The 25,810-nt window shown below is 34.7% G+C and overlaps 1 protein-coding gene and 1 long non-coding RNA gene across 6 annotated transcripts in view; one reads left to right on the top strand and one right to left on the bottom strand.

The window, feature by feature from the left end:
• The window catches only part of ARHGAP6 (Rho GTPase activating protein 6), a 292,968-nt gene that overhangs the window by 216,593 nt on the left and 50,565 nt on the right, over positions 1–25,810 (top strand). For all 5 annotated transcript variants that reach the window (XM_034435461.3, XM_034435469.3, XM_087871431.1 and 2 more), the window contains exons 2-3: positions 14,900–15,059; positions 25,630–25,701. In XM_034435461.3, coding sequence (XP_034291352.1) covers positions 14,900–15,059; positions 25,630–25,701 — 232 coding nt within the window. The remainder of the gene's footprint in view (positions 1–14,899; positions 15,060–25,629; positions 25,702–25,810) is intronic.
• Positions 10,222–13,521, bottom strand: LOC148113501 (uncharacterized). The gene is made up of 2 exons (XR_015728267.1): positions 13,215–13,521; positions 10,222–12,145 (listed from the first exon to the last, which is right to left on the bottom strand). It is a non-coding gene; the product is annotated as an uncharacterized LOC148113501 (long non-coding RNA).

Genomic DNA, 25,810 nt, shown 5'->3' on the forward strand with positions numbered 1-25,810 from the left:
TCAGAAATCAGATTGCATAAAAATTTAGTTGATTAGACTCAAATGGGATTTAAAATTTGGATTTATCCAAATAAAGTTTGGATTTATTTAGAGGTATTAATTTTCACATTTGATTTTTTTTTTTTTTGCAGTTTTTTTCAACTGAATGTATCACCTTCATGTAATACTAACATTTGGTGCTTTTGTCATTTCTTTATGATTATGCAGCATGAACTGTCTCCTAATCTACATCAATTTTGCAGATCTTGGCTCCCCTCATCAAAGTAAAATTCTTACCTCAGAGATTCTAAAGCACATTACGTGCCAGTCAAAAAGGTTTCTGAAGACTTCTGTTAAAAAAATATAACCCTATCTGTCTGTTAATTTACAAAACCATTTCTAAAGTTCTGGAGTGCCACTGATTCACAGTAAGAAGCAAATACTTGAAATGGAGACAGTTTGGGACAAAATTATTTTAAGAGTACAGCATGAAATCATTGGGGAGGTAAAGTTAATTCCCCATCTCTTCCCCAAAGAAATATCCCAAGGATTTGCTGATCTTACATGACAAAAATCAGTGTTTATGACATCACTATCACAAAAGCACAAGTAAAACTGGGCTTCACATAAGAATGACAAGACTAAGCCATTGCTCACTAAGACATATAATAACTTTTCATCTAAATTTGCTAAAAATCACCTAACTGATTCTGGTATAGTATGGATGTTAAGTCTGATAGAAATCAAACACTGCTTTCAACATGAATTTTATAACAAGCAGGGAGGCTATAGTGTTACCCCAGTGATGGCTAACCTTTTCCGGACTGAGTGCCCAAAGCGTGCAAACCCCAAATTGCAATGTGCATGCGGCCCCTGCGCATGTGCCCCACACATGTGCGTGGCCCACTGCATGCGCTCCGCCCCTGCACGCACAGCCCACTGTATGCGCCCATGCATGTGTGCATGGGCCCCCGCATGGGCCCCATGCCTGCACTTGCATGGGTTCCATGCATGCACTCGCGGTCCCGCATACACGCCCCACAGGCGCATGTGCATGCGCAGCAACGGCTCGCGTGCCATAGGTTTGCCATCCAACCCTTTTGGAATGGTTTGCTTCCTCAGACTTTGATAAAGCATTAGGTTAGCTATACATTGGGACGGGCTATCTGCTGGCTGAAACTCAGTGCAAATGAATGAAGTGATTTCAAACATACAAGCAAATCTACAAATCTTATTCAAGATTGATAATATACATTACAAAGTGTGTATATGTAGGTATATGCATATATGTATATATACACACACACACGTACAATACATACAGTTGTCTTAAAAGTTTCTGGCCAATGTAAATCATATAGATGTGTTTGCCTAATTACAATAAAATAAAGAATGCACATTTGATTCTTTTGAGCAGGCATAATTATGAAGTTATGAGTCAGTGCTTAGTTCTATGTTGGCTTTATTTTCAATTTTTAAACAACCTTAGTCATGTTATCTGTTCAATTTATAATTTTAGGCAGTTGAACGAATTTTGTAATTAGATGTCAGGAAAGCTTCCTTGACTAAGCAAATATGAATAGCATTTAGGATGAGAGGTGACTATTTACAGTAAAAAAATGCTTGTCTAAATTAAATGACTGCATATAGATTTTTAAAAAGTAATCCTAAATGCTAAATAAACCTGTACTAGATAAATATTTTGGGGCATATACTCTGGTTCTTCAAGATAATAAAATAATTTGTGACACTGGACAGAGAGCTCTGTTCCTGGGATCTATTGGAGGCACTCTCCCAACTTTGGAGTCACAGACCAGGTGCTCCTCCCACCACTGGGACAAATTTGGCCTTTACTTTCTACATCCTCTCTAGTTCCTCCTTCAGACCCTGGGGCTTCTCATACTCCTCCTTCCTGGCTGGACTATTGTAATGCTCTCTACATGGGGCTCCCTTGAAGAGCACTCGGAGGCTCCAGCTGGTCCAGAATGCGGCCGCGCAGGTGGTTATGGGCGCAACTCGTGCCCACGTGACACCCCTCCTGCATGAGCTGCACTGGCTCCCAGTGGTCTTCTGGGTGCGATTCAAGGTGTTGGTCACCACCTTTAAAGCGCTCCATGGCATGGGACCCGGGTACCTTCGAGACCGACTTCTGCCACCAATAGCCTCCCACCGGCCAGTTCGCTTCCACAGAGAGGGTCTCCTCAGGGTGCCATCGGCCAAGTTATGTCGGCTGGCGACACCCAGGGGGAGGGCCTTCTCTGTGGGAGCCCCAGCCCTGTGGAATGAACTGCCCCTGGAAATGCGTAAGATCTCCGACCTCCGGGTATTTCGTTGTGCACTCAAGACCCTGTTGTTCCGCCAGGCTGGGCTATCAACATAACAATCTTAAATTGGGTTTTAAATTCCTGGGTTTTAAATTGAGCCGAATTCATTTAATAATTTTAAACTATTTTAACTGATGTTGTCTTGTGTTTTGAATAGGCTGTACACCACCCTGAGTCCTTCAGGAGAAGGGCGGTATAGAAATAAAATTATTCTATTTTATTCTATTCCTTCCTGATGTTGCTGTCACTTGGCATCACTATATCTATCACCACCACTATATCTATATCTATAGATAATTTTTTTTTTTTTATTTGATTTATATGCCGCCCTTCTCCGAAGACTCAGGGCGGCTTACAATGTGCTCAGCAATATCCTTGATTTACCACCATAATTGAACCCAAAATTTCTCTTGCTAAGCAAGACAATTATTAAGTGAATGTTGACATCATAATGAAAAAACATAATAAGAATGGCATGAAAATTACCACAGCCTAAGTGACATTTCTAAAAATTAAATTTTGATAAAAATGTTTATGAACAGCAAAATAATCCAGTCTGATGGAAGTTAATGATTACTTACTAACAAAACCCATTCATTTCTGTTGAAGCTTAGAGAATTATTAAAAATCCACTATTTAAATTCCTTTTAAGAAATTAAAAATAGCTTCATTGTAATGAATTAAAAAATTTTCTGCCTAGTAACAGATTATCAAATGTTACTGTATATCAGAATGTATAACATAACAAAATTGTAAAAAAAAGTATTAGAAATTTAAAAAGTGTAGTTGCTTGTCATAATATTTTAGAATGTTATAATTTCTTAGAAGTGGGGGGAAAATCAAATTTAGTATTAAGTCTATATGAATTTCTTCATCTGTTCATCTCTATTTCAGCTTGTAGATGAAAGCTGAGAAATTACATTCCCCATTTTCCTTTTGCTATTCCTTTTTCATCATAAGAAAAGAATTAGAAGGAAAATGAGACTAAATACACATCCTGTATTTGAAATCTTATACAATGCCTTTGAATAGAACAAAGATAATTATGTAATGGTTAAAAATAACACAAGATCTGATCATACATCTGCAGCATGATGATATGGATACATCTTTTTATTTAGTACGTTTTTAAAATATACCACATATATAATTGAAAGGCAGTAAAAATGGACCAATGGAAATAACTAGGGAGCAAAAACTGGGGATTGGGAATGAATCCAGAAATTCAGGAATGGAAAGGAAGGAAATAATAAAAAATACAAGTGCTTGGGAGAAGTAATAGTTTTGAGGAGAGACAGATAGGGAAGTTGTGGTATGTCTTGAAACTAAATGCAAATATTGCTAATCAAACAAGTCCTTGACCTTAACCATTCATTTAGTGATCATTTGGAATTAAAATTGCACTGAAAAAAGTGACTTATGACCATTTTCAGTCATAAGTCATGTTGCAGCTGGGGAAAGCCAAATTTGCTTAAAGACCACAAGATTTACTGCAGTGACTCATTTAACAACTGTGGCAAAAAGGTCGTAAAATGGGGCAAAACTCACTTATTAAGTTAGTAACATAGTTAAGTGAATCTGGCTTCCTCGTTAAGTGAATCTGGCTTCCTCTGGCTTGTCTGAGGGTTACAAAAGTTGATCACATGATCCTGGGACACTGTAATCATCATAAATACATGTCAGTTGCCAAGCATCTGAATTTTGATCATATGACCATGAGATTGTAACTTGAGGACTACCTGTATAAATGAAGTTAAGTGTGCTGATCTTCCTTTTAAAATTCCTTTTAAAACTTAAAGATATAAAAACTTAGTTTGTTTCTACCTGTAACTCATTCTTATATCATGTGTTAATCAAAATTTATATGACTTTTCTACAAATGTATCATCACAGTTAATTACTTTAGAAGCTAGCTCTCCCATTAACATTTATATGTTATATGAAATTTATATGAAAAATAGACATTTATATTTTTGTTGGTGGTATATCTGTCTGTTTGATTTTTGAAGCCGCACTATTTAACCATTGTTATGAGCCGTGGTGGTGCAGTATTAGAATGCAGTATTGCAGGCTAGCTCTGCCAACTGCCAGGAGTTCGATCCTGACTGGCTCAAGATTGACTCAGTCTTCCATCCTTCCAAGATATGTAAAATGAGGACCCAGATAGTTGGGGGCAATATGCTGACATTTGTAAACTGCTCAAGAGAGAGGTGTAAAGCACTATGGAGCAGTATATAAGTCTAAGTGCTATTGCTATGTCTTGTCTAACAATAAATTCATAGCTATTGATCCTTTGTGGAAAATAATCATATTGTATTAGGATCTAATGTCTACTTTTCTTGCCTTTTTATCTGAAAAATTAAGTCAGTGTGGGGATAAAGGGAACCATTCCAGGAGACATCATGTCATTGAAGCAAATGATGAATTAAACAGCATAATATTTAGAACTGTAAAGATTAGTGGAGAAATCCAATCTCAAACTTCTTTGTTTTCTCCTCTTAATAAATTCCTTGTCCCTATCCAGTGCAAATCAAATGCTTCTGCGTATACCTGAAGACAATAGGATTTCACCTTTTTTCCAGTTTAAATCCGAACAAAGATTATATCTGTAGTATGCAGGTATGTCTTTGAACATCACAGTTCCTATTAGTTATCATGGGAGCTCAAAGACACGTATGCAGTTAAAGCTGAAAAGGCAATAACAGATTTAAGTGGGTTAATCCAAGATAGAATCCAAGGGAGCATATAGAAGAATAGGTAAATCAGAACTATTGGGAGTACAGGTAGTTCTTGACTTACAGCCATTCACTCATTCATAACCCTATTCAAAGTTACAATGGCATTGAAAAAAGTTACTTATGACCATTTTTCATACTTACAACCATTGCAGCACCCCCATGGTTATGCAATCAAAGTTCAGATGCTTGGCAGTTAGTTCATATGTATGATAGTTGCAGTGTCCTAGGGTCAAGTGAGTCCCTTTTGTGGCTTTCTGACAAACAAAGTCAATGAGGAAGCCATATTCACTTAACAACCATGTTACTAATTTAATGACTGCAGTGATTCACTTAACAACTGTGGCAAGGAAGGTTGTAAAATGGGGCCAAACTCATTTAACAACTGTCTTGCTTGGCAACAGAAATTTTGGGCTCAATTGTAGTCATAAGTCAAGGACTACCTGTACCATCTGTTAAATGACCTACTTTAGAAATATATATATAAAAACCACGTGCATAATAAATTCTTCCTTTTTTGATAGACAGTGACAAGTCTCTGAGAACATGGCTGGGTTGGCCTAGCTGACCAGTCTTTCTGGATTTGTATATACTTTTGTTTTTGAGAATACTATTATAATATCCCCCCACCCAAAAAAGCACCAAAGTCATAGGTATACAGAATACTATGGCAACCAAAATGCATAGCATTTTCTCTCATATCTAATCTTGCACAGCATTATTTTATTTTACTAATTATGACTGGAGACTGAATAAAAATAGAAATGCAATGCTGTGCATAGTACAAAACACCTCAGATTTTTTAGATTGCTAGTGGTAGTGATTTTGCTACACAGTGACCAGGCCCAGTACCTCTTGATCACAGTGGTAACCAAGCAGATCCTCACTACATCCCTAGAGATTTTTGGTGAGGTATCTGCAGGTAAGAATATCTGTAGCAGTACTATCATGAAGTATGAAAAAGTGAGAATATAAGTGAGGCATACTAAATATAGTAGATGTGTCAGTGGAATAAACTTCCTGGGGCCAAGCATAAAATAGTGTTTAGAATAAACTTGCTCATTCTTTAATATATAGAGTGTCATGGCATTCTCTCAAGTTCAAAGGACTACTTGAACAGTAGCCACTGGAGCATCTGAAATACAGGCTGAATTTACAAAATGATGAGGCAATCATAATGCACAATATTTTCTCCAAAATCTAATATTAATTGGTAAATCTCTTATTTACCTCATTTACAAAATAGAAATATATCTGAACAATTGTTTTTGTTTTGACCACCTGATTTCTATTATTTTGTGAAGCAATTTTTTTCCAAACCATTTTATTCTTTATGTACAAGACCTAACTATGAAGAAACTAAATTCCTGATAGATAAACTATAACTGTTTGATATAATGTAAAAAATCCATATGTAAAAGAGTTTTTCCCTGTTCATTCCATTCTATTCTCTTGGTAGAAATATAAAGAGAAAAGCGTAGATTGCAAAAGTATGAGTATTGGCATTCAATTTGACTTTGATTTCAGACAACATTTTACTGTACCGTGTTTCCCCGAAAATAAGACCCTGTCTTAAATTTTTTTGAACCCTGAAATAAGCGCTTGGCCTTATTGCCATGCGCCTGAAACCCCAATTGGGCTTATTATCAGGTGATGTCTTATTTTGGGGGAAACAGGGTAGTTCTCCACATACTAATAACTAGCATGAAGTCTCCATAGATTTCTACCAAAATAATTTTCTACATTAGTTTAATAAGACTAATTACTGAATCTAATTTATATTTATGTATCATATATTATGATACTGATGCAGGAAATGGTAGCAAGTAGTTTGATAGTTTTGTTCTAAATATACTGTAGCATACGGTGCAGTAATATCTTGTTTGATAGGGTCAGGAAAATTGTAGAAAACCTAAAAAACAACGAACTGGCTGTCTTAGACAAAACCAGGAACATCAGATGTCTTTACCATTCTTGAAGAGATTTTACCAGATGTGTGCAGCATTCTTTGGAGTGCTCCTAATAAGGAAAGCTTGTACAGTTACAGAGCAGTTCTGCATTCGTATAACCATGTGGAAAAAGATTTTATTTGAAAGGAGGGGAGAAATAACCACTCCTTGTATTACTACAAAAGAATATGTTTGGAATAAGCAGCATTTACAAGATAACTCTTCTTTTTTCCTCACATTTGGAAATATTAAACTGGAAATCCAGTTAAAAAATTAATTTCCATCTCTTTTTAACTGTTCCAATCGATGGAGCAACTAAAGTGATTGTTGCAGTTTAGTTTCATCATTTCTAAGTTATCTGATGTACAAGGCTGCAGGAATATTTGTATGAGTCATAGCGGATTATTCTTCAAAGTTAACTTTGTCAAGCTATTGAAGAACTTTGGTGGAAAATTCAGATTTGGTTAATGGGTAAGAAAGTACTTTTTCCAAAGCTTTGATTGTGTTGTTTTATGATTATACTTGAGATTGATTTTTTATTTTGATTTTAATTTTATAAAAGTACTATCGCCAAATAATATTGTTCTATCCACAATATTTTTCTTGCTTGGTTAGAGAAACAGTTCTACCTACCACTTAGGCAAAGAAGTCAACAAACAGCATATTTTCAAAGATCTTTATTTTTGTCTGTTTTCATGATCTTACACTGCTAACACTCCAGTGAGGGGGAAAAAGTCCTTCAGTCAGCAGGAGTATTGTGTAATTAAAGTCAATTATATGACTAGACTATACTGGTTTAGTTGAAAGTACTGAATTGTCTGATAAATTTTTGTCATCTTTATAACAGAATCTGTAGACTCTATTATTCTAGTTACTGGTAGCTGCCAGGTGGGGCATGCTAGACGTTTAATTATGTTTAACTGCAGGCAGTGTAGCTCAGTGTATGTAGTCTTCCTTCACATTTTATAAAGCATTCTAACAAAAAATATATATATAAATCAATCAGCACTACGTACTAGCTCTGACCTCTGCATTTCTAGTAACCTTAGAAACTTTTCATAAAAGTATACTCACCAGTTTCCTCTGTGTTTAAGTGTTTAAGTTTCATGTTGCCAAAAAATAGAACACTTCCATAGTGTAATATAAAATACCTTTAGCATTTGTATGTAAAGATCCAAATTGTACTTGAGAATGTGTGCTCCAAAAAGCTGTAGAGTTTTGGTGCTGGATAGGTCTTTCAACTTTGCCCAGATATTGGATTAATACATCATATGTTCAGCCTGAACTAAATTTTCATATATATATTTTTTTCAAAATATGATGATCCTAGATTAATATTTATCTTCTGACTTAACATCTTGGGAGTATCTTGTAACGCTAGGAATTGTTTCTGTTTTTCGTAACCCTTGGAAATCTTATGGGCTTTTTTCCTTCTCTTTGTCTAAGATAAATGTACTGTTTAGAACAGTCTGAAAAATAAAGGAAAACACTTAAATTATTTGATTTTTCAAAAAATGCTCTATGCTAATTAGTTTCTAGAAGATTTCAGTTCTGTCTTGGGAAAGAAACAAAAGATGATAACCCAGATTAATATCTTCAGTTTCCTTAATCATTTAGTAAAATGCACTGAACTTTGATTATTTTAGCCAGGATTAAAGTTGCCGAATCTTACACATCCCAAATGCAGTTCAGCAGAAATGTATTACATATAGTATTTTATATATAGTATTTTTAACTCTTGACAGATGATGATAAAGTCTGTGTTCATTGTCTGTCCTTTATATTAAACTGTATATATTAACCTGGAATGTAGAAGACTTAATGACATAATACAGATCCAGCATATAGCGATTTATATATGATGTTTTTTCTTAGCTGAGTTAGCTAAATGAAATAGTCGCATGATACATAAGTTAATTAGCATTACATTGTAATTTTCACCTATTGTTATTAAATTCCATTAATAATAATATGTTTATTACTGTAGAATTTGTAAATATAATAGACATCAAAATAAAATCTTTGCAAAAATAGAAGTAGTTATAAAATAAAAGCCTAAAGAATATTCAACCACTATAAATCAAATGAATGTTTTATCCATGATATTATACATAAATTTCCTGCAGATTGTTCTTTTTTTTATTTTCAAGGATTTGGCGATTGGATTTATATTGCATAGTGCTCAGAAAGATCTGGTTACTGAGGAAAGAAAAAAATGTCATAGTTAGACAAAGCCTTGGGATCCAGGTTTGATTATCTGTTTGTTTTCACAGTTTCACCTTTCTTTCCATCCCATTCAGTTTTCTCAATCCACAATTACATTTGTATGTACATGTGCAAACTTCATATAAAACTATACTGAACTTAATACACCAGTTCAGTTGTAAACTTAATATGTTTGATAGAAGTTATGATTACAAAATACAAATAGTAAAAAAATTAAGGGAAAGCCTCCAAATCTCAAAAATAATTTATACAATCAACAGAATATTTTCTAAACATGGGAAAATGGAGAAATATGTAAACAATGTTAGAAAGGTACTATGTTGTTTCTTGTTAAGAATGAGGTTTTGTAAGAAATTAAAATAACTGTTAAGAGTGTTTCTTCCACTTTGTTATGTGAGAGTTGAAAGTCAGTAGTTAGAAATGAGTATTTGTATGGAGTGGTGATTTCAGTCAAGTCCCAGAATAGAATGAAAGATTTACAAATTTGTTTCCAATTATTAGGCCCCCGAGAAAACATTACTCTAGCACACTTCTATCTTTATCCCAAAGATCACTACTGCAATTTTTTCATCTTTCCAAATAGTTCTTTGCACAATTCTGCTAGTGAATTTATCAAATTTATCAATCAAACTCTGCAGAAAGGCAGTGCAAAGGTGGGAAATAAAGAGGAGGTTGAAATTGTTCTCCTGTCTAGTCTGTCAATCAATTTACACACCCAACCTTCCTGTTTTTCTGCAAAATCAGCAATTGAAATAAATGGAAGCATCTTGTTAACTCGGAGGAATTTGGAAAAAAATCTTTCTCAGAATAAGGGTGGGAGCAGTGTCTATGAAGGACAGGATTAGGAGAAAAAAGCAAAACACAGGAGGTGACTAGCTGTACTGAGCTTGGAGAAAGTCCAGCAGCATTAGACAAAGTTTGAAAATTATTTTGCCAGCTCTCCTTTAGTCCAACATTTGCAACATTCATGGGATGGGGTGAGAAGAGAAAATACTCATAAAAATCTACTTTGTATCTTTGTTTGCTTTATTTAGCTGCTTGCCAAAGTGAATCAAATATGTTTATTACTGGCCTAAATGCATGATTAAATATTGTCACATTCTGTTTCTTAAAGATATGTACACACTTGAGGAAACAATAATGTCCAGCCCATCCTGAATGTCATCACTTTAACAATAACTTTTTACAATGACATCCTATTTCATTATATTTTCAAAACATGAAAATATCAGTAAAATGAATGAATTAGCATGAAAAATAAATAGGGACAAATTGACTACCAGAATCTAGACTCACCTTCCCAGAATGATATTCAATGTATTGAACTTTATTTTCCATTATCCCTACTTTAAGTATGCTATATAACTATTTGGAATTTCAGTTGAGCTTTATATCAAGCAGCTATAGAACTGCTTTAAAACATATTGCTATGGAATTACAATATTACAGAAGTTTGTTGCAGTGCAACAATTTTTTTAAAGTGCTAAAATGGAACTGACCAAACAAAGAGAGTGAAAGAAAAATAGATAGAAATTTTGATCTTAATAAACCCATTCTTTTTATTATTATTGCTTGATTCATTTGCTTTAGCAATAGAAAAAAGTGTTCTTGAAAAAGGTTAAGTAGGGTCAAATGTACTTTGGAAAATCTAGCATGGAAAACCACTAGGAAATTTCAGGGTGTTCCATAATAAAGTTGGAAAAAACATCTCAGAAAGCAATGTCAAACCATTTTGTATTGCTGTCAAGAAAGCCATTTTGTTGTCTCTATCTAGTCAGAGGAATCAAGTTCTGGTCAAATGAGACTTTGGCTAAACTCCATAGCTTAAATCAGATATTATTCTATGGTAGTCAGATCTCTACCAGAAACCAATGCCTGTTTGTTCTTTAGATGATAATATAGTTCTTTAGTTTTAGGACCTATTCAGGTCCTAGTATTCAGTAGTTGCAGGAAATGGCATCTGGAAGCTCTATCACAATGGTGTATATATAGTCTACCTTCCGTTAAGATGTCAAACAGAGAGATACAGTTACAGATATTCTAATACATTACATCCCATGTTTTAATGACTTTCACCTTTATTTTTACACAATGTATATTCTGTGTGGTATTTTCAAATACATTACCACTACAAGGTATCACATGTATATAGTGCATTGACTGTAGTCATATAAAGTTTGAAGGTCCATGAATTCAATTTCTGGTAAAGGGCTTGAACACTATAAATAATATCTAATTACCTAAGTTTAAAGAGTCTCAATGAGGATGACGCCAATCAGTGCAACTGTAATTGTATGTGGGAATGGTCTTGAGAGTTGGTGAGGGAAAATGTTAGGGAACAATCAGATAAGAGAGAGTGTAGTCCACAGCTGTGTAACAGGCAGAGAAAAAAATTTAGAAATGAACCTCCCCAACAGGCGGTAAAAGAATGGTGGGAAATTTATACTTTCAGACTTGCAAACTTTCTGTTAACATACAATTACAATAAAGTAGAATTAGTTTACTGATTGTGTGTTTTGTCTGGATTACCTGGAAAAGCTGACAGTAAATGAAAATATTACACAGAATAAAATACCATACTGTATTAAAATTTCAAGGGTTGGAAGCCTGTTCAGCAGATTCTGTTTTCTTTTATTGAAGTGATCCAAGAAATGGGGTCCTGGCTAGAAAATGCAAAGGAACCTCAAAAAATGGAATTAAGAAAGCTTTATACATTTTCACTAAAGTGGAAGGTGGGATAAGGCGGGATATATAAAAAATATTTAATAAACATTTTAGTAATAATTTACTATTAAATTGTTCTATTGGTGTCTAGCCATCCCAATTCCAGTTTGCTTGAGAGCGGAGCTTTATTCTTCGTAGGTCCTCATAATTGATTTTGTGTGTTTTTTTCTCCTTAATCTTGGACTTTTTCTTTCCTAAAATACGTTTTCTATGGTGAAAATTGACATTTTATTTGTAAATGATAAGTACAATTCTTTTTGTATTTCTTGCTGTACAAGCTTTATGTTATGAATGGTATGAAATGTTACGTTATTTTGGTCTGTTTTACTACAGTCAGGTTGTAGTTTTCAAATAAAACTAACTTAAGTAGAACAGGCAATTGAAGTGTTCATAACATAATCTTTCTCCAAAATATGACAGATACAGTCTCTACTAACAATATCACAATAATGTTAGACTGACCTAAGAAAGAATTCAGAATCAGTGACAATGTTTGCCACAAGCATTGTTGCTTTGTAGTGCAATTGGGAATAAATGAACAATAGCAAAACATTTTTTCTTTGGAGTTCTTTGACAGAATTAAAGAATTGTAAATTATCTATCAAATTGTCAGTGATAATGGATAGGACTTAAGAAATAGTGTAACAGTCATATAGTATAACATGGCACGGCATGGCACAGATGAGGTAGAACTTTCCTGCACTGACCGACCCTGTTTGGGGTAAAAAAATCTCAAAGATCTCTTCCAAGTTTACATTCTATGATCTTAGACTTCCAGGAAGCTTTAATAATCTGTTCAAAATGGTAAATTAATACTGTTTTGATTTTATAAATACAACATGGTTGTCTAACAACTCCAGGGTGGCCAAAAAATATATCTTTTTAAAAATGTTTTTTATTATAGCAATTCATCAGTGAACATTGTGGAATACCTCATGTATAACTTGTATTCTTTTTATCATTTACCACCCACTCAAAAGCTCTTGTCAATTTATAAAATATAAAACTGTAAACTCTAAAAAATAAACATGAAATACATAAAAATCTGCAAAGAATATAAACTTGGAAGCCACAGTAAAACAATATAACAGTACAATACCGCAACAGAAAACTAAACTTTGGTGACAATAACAAATCTGTTTCAACTATTGTGATTACAAAATGATTCAATGTGTAATTGAAGTTTTTCAGCAGATTTTCATTAAACATTCCATGTAGCATGTGACTTAAAACATACAAAACATATTTGGATGCCCATATTCTTTTATATTGTATACCTTTAACATGAAAATTGACGATTCAGCAGCAGCAGCAGTAGATTCTCCATTCTGTTTTAAAGAGACTTGTCCTTCAACATTGGAAAGACAAATTTGTAGCTCTGGTTACTCAGTGATTGAAGACGATGTTATTTGAGCTGCGGTGGCGCAGTGGTTAGGGTGCAGTACTGCAGGCTATTTCTGCTGATCTCTGGCTGCCAGCAGTTTGGCAGATCGAATCTCACCAGGCTCAAGGTTGACTCAGCCTTCCATTCTTCCGAGGTCAGTAAAATGAGGACCCAGATTGTTGGGGGCAATATGCTGACTCTGTAAACCACTTAGAGAGAACTGTAAAGCACTGTGAAGCGGTATATAAGTCTAAGTGCTATTGCTAAGTGCTATTGCTATTTGCAACTTAACTTGCGTACAGATGTAAGAAATATGTATGTACAATTACAATAAAATAAAATACAATATAATTTTAGGAGAGGCATTGCCTCAGACAGGCCCTGTGAACAATCTGAGGGTCCTCACTACTCCTACTTGAAGAACTGGTGAAATTATGGCTAGGAGGCCCTTTACACAGCTTTGTATTGTGCATCAGTTGCAGCTGTTCCTAGATTGGAGGAATTTGCTCACTGTCACACATGCTTTAGTCACCTCCTCGTTCAATTTCTGTATTGCACACTACATGGCACTGCCTTTGAATCGCAAGATGGAGGGCAAATAAATTTGATAATAATTATAATAACAGTATCCAGAAGCTTCAATTCTATTTAAATTAATTAAAAATGTCCCTTTTTGAAATAGTATGCAGGTTGCCTTTGCTTAAGTCCAGTCACTTAGCAATCATTGAATGTTATGATAGACTCCCTCACAAAGGTACTTATAGTCATTTCTGGAATTCCAACAACACTACCATGGTCATATCATTATATTTTGGCAACTTGCTCACCTGGTTGCAGCATTCCCCAATGATATGATACAATTTACAACATTTTTGCTGGAAACTGGCCAAAAAACACCCACAGAAATGGATTGACTCACTTAACGATCCTGGTGTTCACTTAATGACTGCTGAAAAGAAGTTGTACAATCAAGTCAGTCATATGGATGTCTCAACTTTTAATTGTTATTACTTACAATGAGAAATCCAGGTTCTAATATGGTCATAAATCAAGAATTACCTGTAATAAAATAATAAAACTTAAATGGTCTATTTAAACAATTAAGTCCAACTATCTATTCAACATTCAGCTGAATACATTTCTTTAGCACATATAAAACCAACCAAATAAAATGGAATGTTGTTGCAGGAAAATATGAAGTATAGTTTAATAAAGCCTGAGTTATATTTTTAGTGTTGTATAAGTGTCAGAACCTAAGTAGGAAGCAAGACCAAGGAAGCAGAAACTACAGGTTTCAATAAATTATTTTCAACACTAATCCGAGATAAATGTAGTATTTTGGAGGCTGTATTAGAAATTTCCCAGCCTTGTTGATGGTGAGTTAATTAAGGTGGGGACTCTTTGAATGCTTTGTCCCAGAATCTTCCCCATCTGGATTGAGCTGCCATTTAAAAGAGAATCTGCCCACTGTTGATTCTCCATTCCTTTCCCAGCCAATCTCCCACATAATAAAATAATATTTTGCTCACTTGTTGATGTATATGTGACATGACATATTTCCTGCTTGAATTCTTACAGGGTGATTTCACTTGGAACAGCATGTCAGGGCGCAGCGTTCGGCTGAAATCTGTTCCTATTCAGAGCCTTTCAGAACTGGAGCGTGCCCGACTACAGGAAGTGGCCTTCTATCAGTTGCAGCAGGACTGTGATTTAGGATGCCAAATAACCATTCCTAAAGGTAAGCATGTATCTAAATGCTTAGATGCTAGCAATGAAATGGTAAGTATTGAAGAGTAAATCATAAGCCAATATTTTATTTTACTTTTTTGTTTTTTAATCAAAAGATAGAAGTTTGCTTTACACATCCATAATTAAACATTTAATAGAGTTATTCCAGCTGCCATCATACCTCTCATTCTGATTATTGTGTCATTATGTAAAAAATTAAAATTATATCCTTTTTTATCATTATGAGTATATCATTTGAGTAGTAACATAATTATGCAGATTGCATTATTTGTAGAATAATGTCATGACATCTTTACATAAATAATATAGATTGTGATAGATATCGAAATCTTAAAGCCATATTCCTATATGTTCAACTGATTGACCTCATCATTTGACATGCAACAGATCTGTATATTAAGAGGACGCTTGGACAGATTTGGTTGTTCTTGCATTCAAAGTTATAATGTGGAGATCAAATTTATGGAGGTGTTGAATCTATCTTTTGTAGGAATTTGTCATTTCTACACTACCCCAACCTTTTCTGGCAAGCAGTTGGAGATCCTGAAGATCTACAAAAAGGACTTACTAGCTTGCAGTTGATTTTGTTAGCCAATTGATTAATTTTAATTCACTGATCACTAATTGAGCTCAGTTATATAAAAAGAAATTATTTTAGAAAGCTATATCCAAAGCGAGCACAACTATTTATTAATCAGAACCTTTATTATGCCGTATTTGGTTTTGTGCCCAGTATGTTTCTGTTCTGTTCTGAATAAAAATGGGAATGTACTTTATGTGTTTATTTTGGCATAAAGTGGATTATTGAAGCTTTGTTTTTTCTACTCTTTATGTAATTTTCTGTTTTTCTTATACAGTGGAAGTGGTCATTTTTATGATCTGTGCTTTAGTGTTTTCGTGGACAGTTTAGACACTTTACATTATTACTCTTTACTTATTTTTTGTCTGTGGACTTAATATTTAGTTATTTGTAGTAGTAGAGTAGAAACAATTTAATTAGAAATTAAGTAGCACTTAAAAACTGTGAATTATAAGTATTCCCTTAATACATTAGTCAGCAGTTTTAGAAAACAGAATTCCTTGTCATTAAAAAAATATAAATAATATAATATAAACAATAGTTAACATCATAAAATGGGAAAAAATCAAAAAGTGATACAGAAAGCATCTTTATTCAGCCAACTCAAGTTTAAAAAATATTTGCAAATTTTTGTGCATTATCCTCATAGAGGTTTATGCAAAACACTAGGCTACCATTAAAATAGATGGATTTTGAATCTATTTTTGCTGTTTACTATTCATTTAGAGTTTTGCGTCTGAGATCTGGTAGGTATAAACTAGGCTCTGTTGTCAAATGGACTGATGGGAAACCAACAGTCATGTAAATGTGTTTTTATCAAATATACTATGTATTAGGTAACAATAAAATCTTTACTTGATTTTCTCAGAAGAACTAAGCAAACTTTTCATTTCCGAAAATACAAGTCCAGTTGCTAAAGTCAAAATATATTTCTGCAGTCTATTGTACAAGTCTGGTTGCTGGAAAAAATAAGAAAAATAAATTAAACTACCTTTGAATATATTTTTATTAAGAATTTAATTACAATAGTGAAAATTAAGCCAAACTAAATTTAGAAACTGGAAAATAAGAATAAAAAGTACAGGAAAAAAGAAAATTAAAATAAAGAATGTAATAAATATATAAAGAAGTGACTTCCAGCCTGCATTACAACAGGCATGTTTATACAAATTTAATAACTCTTTTCCCTCTGTAAGGTTATAAACAGATATCTCTTCATTCCATAGCCCATGCCTTATCTATAAGCAATTTCATAAAACATTTTCAATCCTGGTATCAGCAAAAAATCCATAAAGACTTACCAGACCTTTGCAAAAAAAAAAGTCTTCTCTTTTAACTTTGATCAAATAAACCATCTTTATATTCCTCCATTTTTCATTCTAACAGTTTCTAATTTTTATCATTCTAAAAATCATTCTAATTTTTAATTCAATCAAATGTTGTAGGATATGAGTTCTCTTCAATTCTTTTTTACCCCATTCCATATATTTCTTTAAGACTTTAACAAGTCTCTTTAGTAGATCTGAAAAGAATTTTTTTCTTGGTTGTTCTCTTTGTTTAATATTTGGATTTTCCTTTTAATTTTTAAAACAGCCAATTTACTTTCTGTATCCAGCAAAATGTCCTTTTCCAAATCATTCTATTGCTGTGTCACTTGTAGTCTCTTTTTCAGTACTTTGTGCCATGTCAGATAAAATTTGTTCCATATCTGTCATTTCTTCTTGCCATCTTTCAAGGTTAATTAATTAGAAGTAGCATGTATTGAATTTGCAACCTTCTTCACTTTACAGATAGTCTTTGACTTAATGACTGGTCATTTAACAATAGTTCAAAGTTATGATGGCCACAGAAAGATTGCTTTACAGCCTGTAAAGCACTCCATTGCACCATCTGCCCACATTCCATCATTTTGGGCACTTGGCAACCCAGTCGCATTTATGATCAGTTGTATTGTCCTGCAGGCATGTGACTGATTTGTGATGTTTTTTACTGGTTTAAACGCCCATATGGGACAGTGAATTTGCTTAACAACCATGTGATTCACATTTACAACCACATCATTCACTTAAGTACCACAATAAAAATAGTTGAAAAATAGGGTCTTATCACATGGGTTTCTTGACTTACAATCACAACCACTTAACTACCAAAACTTAAGTCCCAACTGTAGTCATAAATTGAGGACTACCTGAAATCCCGTAGCCTGCAGCCTACTCTTTGTGTAGCTTTGATGTTGCTAGGAGAAAGCATTTCAAAACAGTGCTAAGCACAGGGTCATGGAGTGACCCCATGCTCAACTAAAAAATTTTAACAATCAAGTGAATAATTTATGTTTATTTAACAAAATAATTCATGAGTTTCTCTAAACAAAATGTATACATTCAACGGGACTCTTCCAGTGCAAAGATTTCCAGCACTATATATATTAATCGGACGGAATGTGAATGACAGTAATATAATGATAGTTATATTTTTGCAGCTTTATTCTTTCATTTTCCACCCCGAAGCGTGCAAGTAACCTTTCCTATTTGATGCTAAATACTTTCATCTGACTGTGATTTATTTACAAGCCCTCAAATCTTGTAGAACTGTTTCTGATATTCCTATGGGATGGATTTTACTCCAAACAATTTGTTTGGATAGTTTGAAAAATATGTAAACTAAAGTGAACTTCAATCTTATGATGTTTTTCAGTAAATAAATAAGACTGGTGGAGGCTACACTAAATGAAGCTGCAGCTGGGTACAGTATCTGAAGAATGCTTTTTTAGTATTCATGATCATAATACCTTTGGCTCAGATGAAATCTGTACTGACTGTATTATCTGTATTAATTTTTGTAATATTGTATTAATTTTTAAGATTTCTGGTTAGGAGTCTAATTGCTTATCATTCACCAGTGGGAAACACTATTCAGTAGATAATGATGCTCTTTTGGATCTGAAATTCTTTTGTCTCAACTTTTCTAATTTTTGTAGTTTCTCTAATCTATTCATCTTGCCTGCAATGAATAAGATTATTTTAGAGCCCCCTTTATTGCAGTAATCACCCACAGAGAAATAGGTATCTTGACACTTAGCACAATAACAGATTTGTTTCTATCTGCCATGGCTAATTTTGTTGAATTTTGGTTTGTTTTATTTTCATTGCTTGGTTGAGATCAGCTTACTTAATTAGAAAACTAAGTTATTTGCTGATTAGCAAGACTGATTGATTAATGATCTTCACATTCTATTTGCTAAACTTCCACTGATAAATATATCTACCTAGTTTCTCTTTATATTGACACTGGATTCTCAGGATTACCTCATGTTAATGGTCTCCCTGAAACAGGTGAGAGATCATCAGTATGCTTGATTAAAGCCAACTATATATCACCACTGATCCCTGGCTTGTGGAAGTCTTAATTCTTGTCTAGAGGCTATACTATAAGGAATTGAGTGGGGTAAAATAAGCTGAACTTGAATGCTAGTAAGATGGAGTTACTTTGAACCTTGCAGTGCTTGCTATGCTCCAGAGTTATTTCTTGAGTGGGAAGTTAAGCTTAGGACCTTCTGGATTCACGTATACTATTTTATGAAGATGTAGTCAGGTAGGCCATAGATAAGATACTCAGCTGCCTTTGATGTCTATTTGTAAGACATAATTAGTGTGGAATACAGTGGCCCATTGGAGTCAATCCATCCAGTAGGTTTCTCCTAGAAATAGATATTAGTTATTACCCACTTTCCTAAAGTGAAGGAAGCCAAGAGACTAGGAGAAGTTCTGTTAGGGCCCTGGCCCTGTAGAATGGTCTCTTCAGTGATGGGATTCAAATAATTTAACAACAGGTTCTGTGGGCGTGGCTAGGTGGGCGTGGTCATGTGATTTGGTGGGCATTGCCAACTCAATGTCACTCACGTCACATCCGGACTCAACGCATCTATAGTTCTGTAAAAATGTTCACCTTTTTTGGATTACTTTTTTTTTTTTTTGGCTATAAAGGTATAATTTTTACTAATATCTATTCTGTTAATAATATCTATTCTGTTAATATAAGTAAATAAGCCATTATACACTTGAAGCATTGTGAAATACAATCTGATCAGAAACAAGAAATTTGACAAGCCTAATGTACAATGCTTGATAGTAGCATTATAAAAAGACTTTTCCATGAAATGTTTGAACACTCAGAATTTTTAAATCTGGCAATCATGTAAAAAATGGCTAAAATGATATGAATACCTTTGAAACATTGAATTCTGTAACATGGATTTCAAGAACTACAGGAAGTCAAAACTACATTAGTTGTTCAGTGAAGTCTCATTCTAACATTAGCAAAAAGGTTTCTCACAGACTCTCAAGCAAATATAAAAACTTGCTGAATTTGTGCTTTTTACTCTGGTAATAAGACCACTTTAGAGACCACTGTAGGGTTTCTATATAGCTGTAGAGATTTTGCTCCCTTAGGAATTCTGTCGCCTTTTTTTCTGCTTCCTTTATGTTGTTCTAAATAGACAAATTATTAAGAAAAATCAGTTAAGGAGTAGAGCTTTAGAGGATGGTGAGAGAGGAACTGCTATGAAGAAACAGATTAATTCTCAATGAATATTTACTTTTCTTTTATCAAAACAAAAAAATACAATTTGTTACAAACATCAGAGGATGGAAATAAATGATTTAGTTGCAAATCAGGGATATTTTTAACATATAGTTCTTTTATATTTTTAAACATAATCTTAATATTATGTTTAAAAATATAAACATAATCTTAATTTTAAACATAATCTTAATTTTATTAATTAGGAGCTTGGTGGCGCAGCAGACTAAACTGCTGCTGTTAAAGTAGCACTTAGCTGCCAGCTGCCTGCAATTACTGCGAGTTCAGTTCTCACCAGGCTCAAGGTTGACTCAGCCTTCCATCCTTTCGAGGTAGATAAAATGAGGAGCCGGTTTGTGGGGGCAATAAGCTGACTTTGTGTAAAATAGAACACCGCTAAGGGGGTCTAAAAAGCCGTACTAAGCAGGTATATACAAAAGTATGAAGGCTATTGCTTAATGCATTGTAAGCCGCCCTGAGTCTCCGGAGAAGGGTGGCATATAAATCAAACTAATAAATAAATAATAGGTTACATTCATGCTAACTTAATTATCTTTACTTCCCACTGAAAATAATGGAAATGTTAATCTTGCCATTTATTTTATTACTTACTTTTTGAAGATCTTACTGTTTTTGAAGATCTCTAGAGGTCCAGAAGAGGCTGACCCACTGGCAGAGAAGCCAAAGTGTTTTATTCAGATGATAGTGAAGCTGTAAGAACGTGAAATCTAAGGAAAACATTTGCACCAGCTTCTGCATAAAAGAGTTCGGCTAGGGCCATGTGGCTAGCAGCCTTCAGGGATTGAGGCAGCTTCAGGGATTGAGGCAGCAACAGCAGCAGCCAATGAAAGGGGAGGTAGTTTCCTTTGTCTCATTAGACTGAACTGCAAGGCCCTTGTTGATTGGCTGCCATGCCCCAATCCCTGAAGCTGCTCATTCAAACTAGCCAGTCAGCAGCAAGCAGACTGGGCCCAAACTAAGCCTGACCAGACTGGGTAAAAACTATGTCTGCAGGCCCTCATGGCAGAGAAGCCATAGTCTTTTATTCAGATGGGGAAAGCTGTTTTCCTTACATCTCATGTTCTTATAGTTTCAGCAGCATCTGAATAAAACACTTTGGCTTCTCTGACACGTGGCTCAGTCTCTTCTGCAGCTCTTCGAAAAGTAAGTACAGTAAAGCCATGGGAAATGGGGTGGGGAGGGTGGATCGGGGCCAGGGACCCTCCATTTCGGCCTGTAGAGGCCGGGGGAGCCCTAGGAAGGCCCTGTAACAGGCCGTTCATGCTGGCAAACAAGCAAAGGAAGGCTACTAAACAGGCAGGTAGCTGGGCCGTGTGGGAGGCTGCAGGGAAGGCAGGCTAGCAAGCTGGGCCGCACTCCCCCCCCCGTGCCTCGTTTTGGCCCTAGGAGGCCTCCCTGCCCTTACCTGGGAGCCAAAATGGGGCGTGTGGTGACTCTGGGAAGGGGCAGGAAGGGGCGGGGCCAGCCAGCAATTTAACTACCGGTTCAGCCCAGGGATGAAATGCTCCCGGTTCGGACCAGCTCAGGTGAGTAGGTAGCAATGGCAGCGGGCAGTTCGGAGAACCGGTAGCAAAAATCCCTTCCCTCCCAGCCTCCAGCTTGCTTACCTTCGCACACCTGCCTTGCTTCGCTTGCTGTAATCCCTGCAATCCATTGCATCAGCAAGCAACTGAATCTTCCTGCCTGCAATCAAGCTCAGCGGTGAACAGCTCTTTCTGCATGCCTGCCTGCCTGCCTGTAAGTTTTTTTCCCTTTTGGGAGCTTTAAAAAAAAAGAAGTTATTTGGGGGTTTTTTTAGTTGTTCTTTTTTTAGATCTAACCATTTAAAGTTTAGGAAGTTTTAAATTTAGCTGCTTTTATATAAAAATTAAAATAAAATAAAATAATATTTGTGCAGCTTTCTGAGATTTTGTGTGGTTCTGTAGTGTTTCACTCTAACTACACAAACACACAAAATCTCACAAAGCTGTATATGGAATTTTGTATGTGTAAAGTGTGAAAGTTGGTTTTTTGGACTTTTTGTGGCTGTGTGAGGTTCCTGCTTGTTGCAGGGGCCATTTTGGGTCTAGCACAGCTGCTTTTACATTGTGGGTGAGCCTGTTGTGTTGTGTGTGTGTAAAGTGTAAAAGTTGGGGGTTTTTGGGCTTTTTCTGCCTGTGTGAGGTTCCTGCTTGTTGCAGGGGCCATTTTGGGTCTAGCACAGCTGCTTTTACATTGTGGGCGAGCCAGTTGTGTTGTGTTGTGTTTTGTAGGTTAAAAAAGGGCAAAGAAATGATGTCAATTTGGCCACACCCACCTGGCCAACAAGCCACACCCACCCAGTCACCTGATCACTAAGCCCAGAACCGGTAGCGAAAATTTTTACATTTCACCCCTGGTTCAGCCAAACCAGCCTGAACCAATTGAATCCCATCACTGGGTTTCTTCCTATAGTTAGACCTTCTCCCACATTAACGGTGCTTCTAGAACATGTTAAAAGTGGAGCTTTTCTGCAGAATTTTTAATGCAAAATTCTCTCCATCATTTTATTTTGTATTGTTATTCACTGATGTTATTCTTGTATGGATTATATTGGGGATTAATGGTTCTGTTCCAATTGGATTAGTTTATTTGAAGCATACTTTTATTTTTACTATGGATGTTTTAACTTCTGATGATTTGTTATGTAAAGGATAGCATTCAACTGATTTTAATAATAAATAAACACAGCATTCCATATGGATGTTTAACCGTGAGATTTTTTTATCCCATTTTTTTTCTATTCCTATAAAAGCCAGATAGATAAAAATTAAGAACTCCTCAAATATAAATATAGTATCAGTTTTTCTGTAATGTTTCTAGTGACTAGTAACCTACTGCTTCTACTAGTAGAAGTAATATGTAATCATTTTATCTAAAAGTTATATATAATCATTTTATCTAACTTACTGCTTCTATTTAACAGAAGTAATACATAATCATTTTATGTAGCTATTCATTTTGTAATCCATGTCATATAAAATTGTCCAGTTTTATTTAACATTTCACTCAAGCTTCCCTCGGGGTGGGGGGTGGGGATAAAGAACATTAAGACAGAAGTGAGTTGCCATTGTCTTCTTCAAAGTTCCTAAAATCTGATTCTATATAAAAAGGTTCCTCATAGACTCCCTCTCTCTTAAAACTGGATCTTACTAGCACTCTCATACTGTATCAGTGTACTTCATGCAATGACATCCATAATAGAGTCATAATATCTATAGAGAATACCATACGTTAGCAATATATAAAGAATATTTATTGTTGTGTTTGCGTAATCTTTCACAATTGAGTTTCACTGGATGTCCCAAACCTATCCAATTCCTCTGTACTACACAGACTGATTTTGAAGTCTACCTTTAAACCATAATTAGTACAGAATGCTCCATCTCTTGCCTTTTCCAAAGTAAAAACCTTCAAATGTTTTAAATCTAAGGGATAAAATATTCTGTGTAATGTCAGTGCTTATATAAAGATGTAATGACATTGATGATATTTTCTTTATTGCTAAACATACTGAACCATTCAGTTAATGTCTTCACACTGCTGTCCCATGATTCTCAGATAATTCAAATCGTGTAATATAAGTTTGCAGTTTGATTTATTTATTTTACTTAGCAGCTTGCATGCAACTTTTGCTGCTACCGTGTTTCCCTGAAAATAAGACCCAGCCTTATATTTTTTTGAACCCCAAAATAAATGCTTGGCCTTATTTTTGAGGAGATCTTATTATTTTGGGGCACGTGGAGCAAGACAGGGTTCCTCTTGCCATCTTACCTGATTTTCAGCTCGGTCTCCCTAACCCTAAGCAGAGGAATGGCGGGAACCAGCTGCGAATGCATTTAAATATATTCAGGGAGGGCTTATTTTCAGAGAGGTCTTATTTTAGTGCATGCGCTCAAAAGCCTGATTGGGCTTATTATCCGGGGAGGTCTTATTTTGGGGGAAGCAGGGTATAATTCAACTTTTTCTGCTATAATTCAACTTTTTCTGCAATAATTCCTCCAGATTGAAGAAATATCAATGTCTCTTTTTATTTTAACCACTCGGAGCAATTTGGGACTTTATTGCACAGTTCTCCCTTTGTATCATTTATGAACAAATTGAAAGTGTCAATCACATAAAGTCGATTGTCTTTGCATACCAACATTGCATGAACCAAGTAGAGATACGTTATTTTACTCTCTGCTTTTTGTTTCTTATTCAGTTATCACTACAAAAATAAAATCTCTTATCCTATGTTTAATCAGTTTGCTTAGGAAACTTTCATGAGTAATTTTATCCTTTAGTTTGAAATGACAGCAGAAGAATTTCTATGGCGAAAGGACAGCCAAGGAAATGGTTTAACAGTTCTTCCCTACATCCTCTCTGATGTCATCTCTCGCTAGTCTCTTTCAGAGATTATGTGTATTTATCAAAGGGAGGCAGCTTTACGTGTGTGGAAAATGGGAATTGGAGCAGAAAGCCAGAGAGTAGCATCTGACCATTTTTTTTTTCAAATTTAGAAGTTGGGCACAAATGTGTATTTTTGCCTCCAAAGAGTAATTCTGTCCATTACCTTGAAATGTATATTTGCTGAGACCACACTTATTAGACACTAATGGAATTATTTCACTGATGTTCCTGAATTGGTGAATTCTGCAGTTAATGGGAACTGTTTATTGTAAGCCGCATGAGATCTGTCATGGAGTTAATGTGATGTACTTTTTGCTGTTTACACCCCCACTTTTTGTTGAATGGAAAAGCATTCAAACCAGTCTGCAATTTAAAGTAGCATAATTCGGTTACAGGTCCATCCCTTAAATATTCTGAAATGGCAAGTTGAGGCAAACAATTAAGTTCTCCAGTTGAACAAATATCTGCTTAATCGCCTAGAAAATTAGTGGAGTTCTACTTTACAATTCATATACCAAGATGATACGTTAAAGCAGTTTAAGTTTCTTAATCATACTAGAACATTTTATTATAAAATATCTTTTATAAAAGTCTATTTACAAAAATAGATGCATTAGAAAATGTTAGCTAGTACGGCTTCTGCTGTTAAAAGAATAACCTATACATCATAAAGTATAATGTAGGCTTAATCTCAAGGAAATACGAACTTTTTATTATAAATCAATAATAGTTTTTATAATGGACGTGTTTATTTATAAGCCTATTATAAGATTTGTAGAATATTAAAAGAAAATATACAAAAGACATATTTTTTATCTATCTATTCTAGATAGATAAATAGATATTTATCTATCTATTTCAGATAGATAAAATGATTCATGTGTTATCTGGCATTTCGTAAATTAAACTTGATACCTTAGGCAGACAACACTTGCTGCACTTACTAACATTTATTGCTTGTATGTTCTAGATGGGCAAAAGAGGAAGAAATCATTGAGAAAGAAACTGGATTCCCTTGGAAAAGAAAAAAACAAAGATAAAGGTATTAAAATGTATGGATATACATAAACTGAAACATGGCATATAGTTTACTTTTTAGTTAATTTATATATTTAGTTTTGATCATGATCTCTTTCTGTCACACATCATTT

Source organism: Pantherophis guttatus, chromosome 5 (assembly GCF_059756535.1).
Source record: "Pantherophis guttatus breed Tessera chromosome 5, ASM5975653v1, whole genome shotgun sequence".
In the NCBI taxonomy this organism is placed as follows: domain Eukaryota; kingdom Metazoa; phylum Chordata; class Lepidosauria; order Squamata; family Colubridae; genus Pantherophis; species Pantherophis guttatus.